The sequence below is a fragment of the Fusarium oxysporum genome, genomic scaffold, assembly GCF_000149955.1.
Source record: "Fusarium oxysporum f. sp. lycopersici 4287 supercont2.77 genomic scaffold, whole genome shotgun sequence".
NCBI lineage: Eukaryota > Fungi > Ascomycota > Sordariomycetes > Hypocreales > Nectriaceae > Fusarium > Fusarium oxysporum.
Window position 1 is genome coordinate 2,817 of NW_017264877.1, and position 9,217 is coordinate 12,033.

Sequence of the window (9,217 nt, forward strand, 5' to 3'; positions counted from 1 at the left end):
TGCAGGGCAAAAAGAACCTGATTTTAGAAAGTAGGGATACTAATAGTAGGGGGGATTAGGAATTAGTTAATTAGATAGATATTAATATGCAGGTAGTAGCCGAATTATTAAGAAGTAGTGGTCAGGGAAGTTCGGTGTAACCAAGGGAAATATATTATAGAATATATAGTAAGACTAGGCATAATATAAGAACCTATTAGGTAGTAACTGAGATTTCTAGAGAAGAGAATAATAAGTAGTTTTAATTAATTAGACTTTTTTATTTTTATAATAGTTTATCTTTTAAAGGGTAAGATTTCTGGCCTACTTGCTTATTATATATATTAAGGTATTAATTAAATTAAGTAAAATAATTAGCTGCTAATTAAATTAACTTTGACCCTAAAGTTGGTTTAATTGACATATAATGAGCGCTGTTTAAGCTTAATATAATCTGATGGCTTCTCTGAAGCCACTTATTTATTTACCAAATTCCATAACTATAAGCAATGCCAGAGGCCTATTGGAGTTATCGAACTTTGTAGTACTCGAGCTAAGCGATGTATTTTTAGCAATATCGATAAATTCAAACATCAAGGACAGTGTTACGATTCGTGCCCGTAACAACGCTGTAAGGCTTCTATAAGGCAGCTGTAGCACACCCATGATTGCTTGCATAGCGATTATGGCCCGATCTTTTGCCCTGTGGTTTAACGGCTTGTGCAACCGTTACACGATAATCGCTGTTAGCGGGTGGCCCGAAGGTCAAGGGTTCGATTCCCCCTTGCAGCCTTTGGTATAGCTGCTCACAAGGGTGCCTACGTAACGCAGAGGGGCACTGCGGGGTACGCCTTGGGAGGTTGGCAGCTGCACCGCACAGGGCTTGGTTCCCCCTGTGGCGGCCGGCTTCAGCGGGCTTCGAGGACGAAAGCCCCTGAAGAGGGAGCATCGTGTTACGATTCGTGCCCGTAACAGCGCTGTAAGGCTTCTATAAGGCAGCTGTAGCACACCCATGATTGCTTGCATAGCGATTATGGCCCGATCTTTTGCCCTGTGGTTTAACGGCTTGTGCAACCGTTACAGACAGCAAGTAGATGATATGTAAACTTCGTGGCATATGAGCCGGACGCAATTCAGCTACGAGTATCTATTGATCCATTTACCAGCTTTTACATGCATTTCAGCTTTTCTCAGTACGAACAGACTTTCAAAAGCCGATATTCGCTATAATTACACAGTCATGATCGATAACTCATTGGCAGCCAGTGATGAGTTCGTGTGTAATTGCCATGTTGTTGGTTAGATGCGCTGACAACCAGGAAGATAAACACACATACGAACCTCCTCGTCACCAAGACAGACACTAAGCAGGTATTCTTTGTCTTCAAGCTCAATATACATGGTCACGTTACCCATATAGATCAATTGCAACATGGTAACACAATTCAGCATTTTGCTAGACACACAACGTTCTCATCGTCACTTCCCGCATAGATATAAAGAAGAACATATCTTTATCTACCCCACAACCTTAAACCTAGGCCCAGTCACTCCGATATCCCAGCGAACCTGCACCCGATCGCCGACACCTACATACTCTACCCCAATGAGTTGCCCAGCTGGGCAGGGGATCTTGGGCCACCCTTGGTACGACTGTTCCCATGTAGCATTACCAGGTTTAGGTACTCTGATACGACCTACATGGTTGCCTCTACTCTTCGTGGATGCCCAATTAGCAGCGTCTGCAGCCGAGAAAGCTCGAGGTCCCGTTGGAGGATCTGAGTAGGTGAAGACGTCCAGAGTCTTTGTTCCAGTGGACACATCTCGGTCCCAGAGCTCAAATAGAAGCTCGCAGGTCTTGCCGCGAGTGCTTTCGTCGAACTCAAAGGTCACAATTGTGGTTGTCTCGTCAGCGGCCTTGCCGTTCTTGACGATTAGAAGCTGATCCTGTGGATCCCAGATGATTTTGCCACTTTGGATCCAGTATCGGTAGGTTCCAGCTGGGTAGAGAACGGTGTCAACCGCGCGTGCATCAATCTCATGTGTATCAACAGTAGGCGTGGCGAGAGAAACAGCTGCAGCTGATGCGAGAAGAGCGAGGATCTTCATTATCATACAACAGAGTGTAGATTCAGGAATTGGGGAACTTTCTAATTGATTGAATTGGCTCTCAGAGCAAATAAACGCAAGATTGGAAGATGAAAAGAATAGGAAGAGGAGGTTAGCTTTCATGCTTCTTATACCTTACTCACGACAGGTTTGTAAAGGTGTGATGATGTCACATCCTCTCAACTAGACCTAGCTGACAAAAAGGGAACCTCGTATAAACCGTTGTTCTTGATGAGAATGACATTTTCCCTTTCGGACTGGCCGAAAATAAGGTCAAGTACAATTTCCTGTTCTTGGCTGAGCGTATGCTTGTATGTTGACGGCAGAAGGATCACCTTAAAAGGGTACCTGCGGCGATCATGAAGATCAGTCGCCCGAGTTGAAACTCTAGCAGCTTATTTCGACTACTCGTGAATCGAGGAACTGCCTTGGAAATAAGCTGCAAAGTCCTCGGCAGATGTCGACTGCCGGGCCATCTTGCCTACGGTACCCTGACCATGACTGAATGTTACTATTTTCAAAAACGATCTGAGTGGTTTTCTTGGAGCGCCAAGAATAGTCTTACCCTACACCTTGCTGTGTTTTTAGTAAGACGGGATAATTTCCAGCCGGCCTCCACTCTGTCAGGCCTAGGAAAAGGTTAGTATTAACTATCAAAGCTATTCAACTGGATTGTTTTCTGCTCAAGGGTTGGCTGATCTCCTGAGAGCTCATAAGCCTCCAAGGCTTATCCCGCCCCACCCTACCACTGCCATCACAACAGTACGAGCGGGGGATTTAGGATCTATGTCTTAGAAATTCGGCCGGGTGTACGGGCTAAGTATTCTTGTATTTAGAGCTGAGACCAGACATTGTGGAAGGAGACGCGCGCGGGCCACAAAAAGTGGTAGTGGGCCATTACCAGTGTTTATTGGTACAGTTGGCTAACTACAATACAATACAATATATTACGCCCGCTGGCCTGTTCTGACCGAAAGGGCACTAGTCACTAATGCTTACATACAACGCCTGCTTTTCGTCCTCGTTTCCCCAAGCCCATGCTGTGCCACACATTGCTCAATTTGTGTCCACATTTTGCTGAAGCCCATACTGAACCTTGGTTTCACACCATCAATCTGAATAGCGATGAATACTGTACTGACAATTATTTCTTCCGCGTGCCTCGAGTACTGAGCGATATCTGCCTGGTGCTTTGGAAGGCTGTACAGTACCCAACCCCGCATCAAGTTGCCGCTGACTCGGCTTCTGTTGAATAATCATCCCGATTGAACAGCTATGCTTACCCGAATTATCTTGGCGCATCCCCACATGTGGTAAGAGGCTGTTCATCTCTTGAATGCCACTGGCCAAGCGTCATGGCGTATGTCATGTAAGTAAGCCCCGTGACAACGCGTTCAATTCGTGACCAGTCCGTGGATGTGAGTCGACGCCTCACGAAATAAACGCGCTTGGCATTTCAGGCAGACAAAAGTTAATCTTCTGATAATAAGAACAAGCGGTTGTATGATGGCCCGACAGTCTTGAGGATAAGTGAGTGGCTTGAGCCCCATTCATCAAGCCCATCAGTCATAACTGTTCATCCAACAAAAATCGAGTCAATGAGACTTTCAACCTAATAAATATGCAGTCAGACAAGCCCAATCCCCCTTCGTTCTATCTGAACATCCACACTGCCGACCCAGAAGCCGGCCTTGCCTTTTATACTGCCATTGGCTTTACTCATATCAAGGAGTACTCTGACGACAAGACCAAGGCTCTTCGCCTTCCGGAGCCAAACCAGACCATATGCTTGATGATTCATACAAACGCGCGCTTCAAAGAGTTCATCCGCTCCGGTACTCAAATTGTCGACGCGGCCAAATCAACTGAGGCTCTCTTCTCGATCGCAGTCGAGAGCAAGCAGTCTGTGGATAGTGGGGTGACGAAAGCTGTTGAGGCTGGTGGTATTGCTGATCCGTACATGCTCCCGAATTACGGGTCTGAATGCGGCATGTATACTCGCAGCTTTGCTGATCTAGATGGCCACATGTGGGAGTTGGTCGCGATGGTTGGAAGCTGTGGCGAAAACAAACAGGACTGTTAGTTTAGTCATGTATTTCTGAATGAGGATTTTAGGGTTTGTCTACCTTTGACGCTCACGTAAATCGATTTGTCTCGAGTTATTTGGCCAAGCCTTCACCAAGCTGTGGTTGATACCCGTAGATATTTAATATTCAACTTCTCTGCCCAACGACGCGTCCTCTATTCTTTCCCCCGTCACATTCAGAATTTGGCAAACCTCTGTTCTGTTCAAATATCACGCAGACCACATCCCAAGTGTCTGAGACCCGTAGCTTCCAGCTCATTGTGCTGTGCAACCCAGACTTGAGACGGTACGAGGGTACTGGTTCGAAAATACTTACCCTAGCAAGCTGGTGTCACTGGACTAGTCCATGGTCGCTTACGAGCCAAACCAATAGGTTGTAAAATCAACGAGCAGCGATCATCATGATAGGATGATCAGATGAATACCTAATCTAAATCGTAAGATTGATCCTGGCGGGCCGGTCCTGCTGAATCCAGCACGGAGGAAACATAATTGACGACAATAAGATTACACGCCTGTCTGTCATCTGACAGTTGGGGTTTTCTAATTTATAGAGGCTTGTTGAAAACGTGAGATCGATTTCTATCAAAATATTTCATTCCAGGACTGTCTTTCATAGCTCTTCCGGCCAAATGAGGGGGTTAATATCATATTGTACCCACCTACCGGTAAGCAAAAAAAATATTTCCCCATACAAAATGCATTTTTTCAACAACGCGTTCTTGGTCCAGCTTCAAAGTTAGGGATGACAGTAATCTAGAACGGAAACCAGGTTCCCCGACGCCGGAAACGGAGGATGTCCACCCTGGCGCTTAGGGGGCGGTTGCACCTGGCCACGACGTCGTCGTCAAAATGATGGAAGCCGAGGCGGCTGTGGAATGTTTTGAAGTCGGGGCTCTTTCGGCGTAGTGGGGCCAGTGGATGGCTCCGAGCTCCAGCTCTAGGAATCGTTGTCCTGTACCGGTGCATGTTGATTTTTTGCAGATTAGTAATGCAAATAAAAACTGGTCCGTTTAGATATCTCCCATCAGGAGCTTTCTGTTGGTGCCAGTGTTCTCGCCGTCAGAAGACTATTTTGACCTTAGAGTTTCACATGTCTCCTGTATCCTCAACTTCCCATACGAGGTCACTGGCTGTTCAAAGGCAGTGCCAGAATGGAACGAGAAGGGCCAATGCAAAAGGAAATGTCCCGTTGTACGGCTCGATGGCCTGTGCACGATGACACAAACCAATAGGGGTGTTTCAAAAGCTAATTACAGTAGATCCAACAAAAGTAGATAAGATTAGATGGCCTTATCGAAAAGGAAATTCACGGGCGATAGCATTTCAGCTGTCGTGATATCACATTTAGCTGAAAAAAGTGTGATATATATCACTTTAGCATATCACAATACGCAAGTCTGACTGCTCAGCTGTCTTGTGGACTTCTCATGCATTGTCTCAATGCCCATCAACGTTTCCTTTACGATAACTGGATTTGGCAATACAGAATGGGCAAAAAAGAAGGTCACGACTAGAGCGGCGCGGTCTTGGACTCGACGACTCAGTGACTACGTTGGCGGTGCCATGGACTCCCCAACACTGTATGGACTGGAGTGGTGGATATATCGCCGTAGAGACCCTTGTTCAGATCTACCTACCCTGGAATCCTGTTCATAACCGTTTCATCCACTAGCCAAATGTTCAGTTCCTTACCACAAATCAAGTCCCTGTTGAGCACTATATGCAACAATGGGCCCAAGAGGCTCGACTTTAGTTCGACCGCGGGCATAGCCAAAAGGCCGTAGAGCTAGTCGAGAGTATCACGCATCTAGCTGTTGAAGAGGTCGCTCGTGCGTATCATTTACATATTCTCTCCAAGATGCAACAGCACTGGAGTCGGGTTTTACCCCAGAAAAAACTTAACGCACTTCCTTGCGTTCGTCGTTTGAGGCAGAGCCAAGAGGAATCAGTTGCCCAAGTTGGCCGCATCGTGACTGCTCAGACTATTTGGGAAATCTATGACGAAGCTTGAGGTATATATAGCGATGTTCACCTAGGTTCGTCATCCGAACAGATACCGGAAGAAATACTTTGTTGGAAGGCAGCACGTAAGCTTCTGACGCCCGAGGACGCTTGGTCCGAGTTCGTACTTCGGCGCCTACTACAATGATGCTGCGAATATATTGCTGCACGACGCTGGTGAAGGCAGGGAGCGTCTTGACGTCCAGGAAGTCGGAAAATTTACCTACAGAGACAATATTCCGAACCTCCTCAACGTCTCCGAACGACATCACCTGTCAAGAAGTCCTTGCCTCAGAGAAATACTGGGGCCAACTTATCACACATACAAAGACCCCGTCTCCTATCTTCTCTCGCCTTATCACGGCAATCCTCGCGTACTTTGACGCTACATCCACCGGCGTGCTCCAGCCCAGCGAATTCTGCGCGCTCATGTTTGCGGCTGGCTACTCGGCCGAGCAGTTCCCGCCATCGATAGTATCTATGATCGAGACCACTTTACCGGCTGATCTGCATAAACTCGACGCCTTGCTGACGAACTGGTTCCGGTCATTCCCGCTTGACCACCGCATGGGGACGCAGGAGTTCCCCCTACCACCGCCGCTAGAGCCGGTTAACGGCCGCATTCGTATGCGGGATCAATTCCGCCATGCATTGATATACCCACCGGCTCCGGTAGTCCTAGACGGGCTACCAATGCTGTCACGACTAGGCCTAGAGCAGTACTTCACTTGCCAGATGCTACGAGACCCAGAGAATCTATGTGCCCGCCTTAATCAGCTGCTCGGTGCGCTGCCTAGGCTGACGGATCCGGAAACAGACCGTCCGTTCGAGAACCAGCAGATCCCGCGTGCATGCTTCTTGCCTCATCTGGAAGTGGAAGAGGAGAAGAGGCGGATGATCAAGAGACAGCTGAACGAGGCGCGGGATGAGATGGCTACGGGGAGCATCCAAGCGACAAGGGACGCAAATGAGGCTATTGCTTGCGCGATGTGGGCTGCTAGCGGAGGCTGCTGGATTGATTGTAACGGTACTAAACAGTATTCCGCAGGTCTATAGGTTAGAGTCTATGGCTGGAATCCAAAATACGGACCACTGTGGATCATAGTCTTGGGTGCAGTAGGAAGCCCCTTTTGCCGATAAGGGCTGCGTCTTTTGGACTGCTAGAGTCGAGATATCGGCAGGGTAGGCGGGAATACACTCAACGATGCTAGTCCAGGCCCCCAGATCGGCTTCGTCCATTCACACCGGCTCTCAAGCCTGCTTCCAAGTTCCTTAACCTTCCGGCGTTGAAGAACGCATTGTCCAGAGGTAAACCCCGAGCCCAACTATCCCGCGGTTTTCGCTGTTGATACCAGAACACGGATAATGGGTCGACAGCATCAGGTCCACCCTTCTGGTACAGTTGCATATGCCGGAATAGCATACTGCTGGGCGTAGAAAAACAGGGAGTTGGCTGTAGCTGTGATTTTGGAGGGGCCACAGTCGCCGTAGTTGAACTTGTCGGTATTTCCTTAATTGTAGATGTGGAAAAGGCTAGTGTCTGTTGGAAAATGCGGGGATCCCCCTTCCCCTCAGGATTTAGACTGTTAGTCTGAAAGTCCCAGACGAAATCATCTAGAGATATAAACCCGAGAACTCACCTCAATAATTAACAATCAAGATAAAATATTTGTTTTCACTCAGCACCCCTGCGCAACATAAGCAACATGACTCACCCTTTTATGCGTGTCTCACGCTTTTGTGCCCAACCTAGCTTGCTAGGTTGGCTGTTTTGAGGGAATAGAGTTGAGTACTGGTTTCAGGAGATATTTTTGCAAGTAATCACGAACACGCTGTTGTAGTCAGAGTCCCACGTAGCAATGGTCTAATTAATAATGCCAAGATCCATCAGGCTATAATAACAGAATCACCTCCCTTCCCTAGACCCTATGCTATATCAGATTATATTACTTAAAATATAAAGAAGGTTATTTAGTTAATAATTGATACTTAGGCCTCCTTTAAGTATAATAATTAGTAAGATACCCTTATAAACTTATAGATAGCTACCTTAGCTTAATAAAGGTAATATATAATATAATAGGCAAGGTATATAATTATATTATTATTATTATAGGTTTAAATTCTAGGTAGTAATAATTTAATAACTTTTAAGTAATTTAATTTAAAAAACTATTATATTTTAATATTTTTATTAACCTTATTTATTATTATATATAAAGTAACTTATTAATATTTATTATAAGGTAAGAGAAAGCTTAGTTATAACTAATACCTATAATATAATAAGAGGTTTTCTTTTTAAAGGTAAATTAGTAATATTAATTATCTAACTATAACTTAATAATCTCTGCAGAGTAGGCCGGTATGCCTAATATAACTTAATACTAATATAGTAGGCAGATAAGCCTATTACCTTATAACCGAGGAATGTATAATAGCTAATAATTACCTATTTACTCCTATTATGTTAAATTACTAGCCTGTACTATTTATTTATTATAAGTATTACTAAATGCCTAAATGCCTTATATATTAGTTAGGCGGTTAGATACCTGCTATTAAGCCCTTATATATAACTTAATGTATATTAAAGTCTGCCTTACTTACCTTGTTAAATAGGTTGTTATAGCTGCAGCTAGTTAAGCTAATTGCTTTTAAGCCTTAGGTAGGGTTTATATTAAAATAGGAAATTTTAATAGACTAAGTTTATTTTCTCTTTCCTCTAAAAGCTTTAAAAACTATTTAAATTAGTTAGTAATATAAAGGGTTTTAGGCTGGCTAGCTTTATTGCATTATATAATACCTCTCTTTATCTCTATCTTTTTATCTCTTTTTATCCCTTTTTATTTTTTACTTTTTCTAGCTATTTTCCTATTTTCTTTTCTTATTTCTTAGGTATCTTTCTCTTAAAAAGATCTCCTCTCTTATTAACCTTTCCTTTTCTACTGCTGGCTGTTTTCTTCTTACTGATTACCTTTACCCTCCTATAATAAAATCCACTTATCAAAGGCTATATATCCCGATATTTGCTAAACA

The 9,217-nt window shown here is 44.7% G+C and overlaps 3 protein-coding genes across 3 annotated transcripts; 2 read left to right on the forward strand and 1 right to left on the reverse strand.

Moving 5' to 3' along the window:
* Window positions 1–1,334: 1,334 nt before the first annotated feature.
* Window positions 1,335–2,238, reverse strand: FOXG_17698 (uncharacterized protein). The gene has a single exon (XM_018397702.1). It carries the CDS (start codon window positions 2,209–2,211, stop codon window positions 1,498–1,500), a length of 714 nt encoding a protein of 237 aa, XP_018258828.1. The 5' UTR covers window positions 2,212–2,238; the 3' UTR covers window positions 1,335–1,497.
* Window positions 2,239–3,373: 1,135 nt separating this feature from the next.
* FOXG_17699 (uncharacterized protein) lies at window positions 3,374–4,316 on the forward strand. Its single transcript, XM_018397703.1, has 2 exons — window positions 3,374–3,457; window positions 3,579–4,316. The coding sequence occupies exon 2, from the start codon at window positions 3,710–3,712 to the stop codon at window positions 4,169–4,171; it is 462 nt and encodes a 153-aa protein (XP_018258829.1). The 5' UTR covers window positions 3,374–3,457; window positions 3,579–3,709; the 3' UTR covers window positions 4,172–4,316.
* Window positions 4,317–6,322: 2,006 nt separating this feature from the next.
* Window positions 6,323–7,234, forward strand: FOXG_17700 (uncharacterized protein; the record flags this gene model as incomplete). The annotated part of the gene is made up of 1 exon (XM_018397704.1): window positions 6,323–7,234. The coding sequence occupies one exon, from the start codon at window positions 6,323–6,325 to the stop codon at window positions 7,232–7,234; it is 912 nt and encodes a 303-aa protein (XP_018258830.1).
* Between the last annotated feature and the right edge of the window lie 1,983 nt (window positions 7,235–9,217).

Bases quoted from the DNA above. Each gene is read 5' to 3' on its own strand.
- FOXG_17698 (XM_018397702.1), bottom strand. From the start codon at position 2,211: ATGAAAGCTAACCTCCTCTTCCTATTCTTTTCATCTTCCAATCTTGCG.
- FOXG_17699 (XM_018397703.1), top strand. From the start codon at position 3,710: ATGCAGTCAGACAAGCCCAATCCCCCTTCGTTCTATCTGAACATCCAC.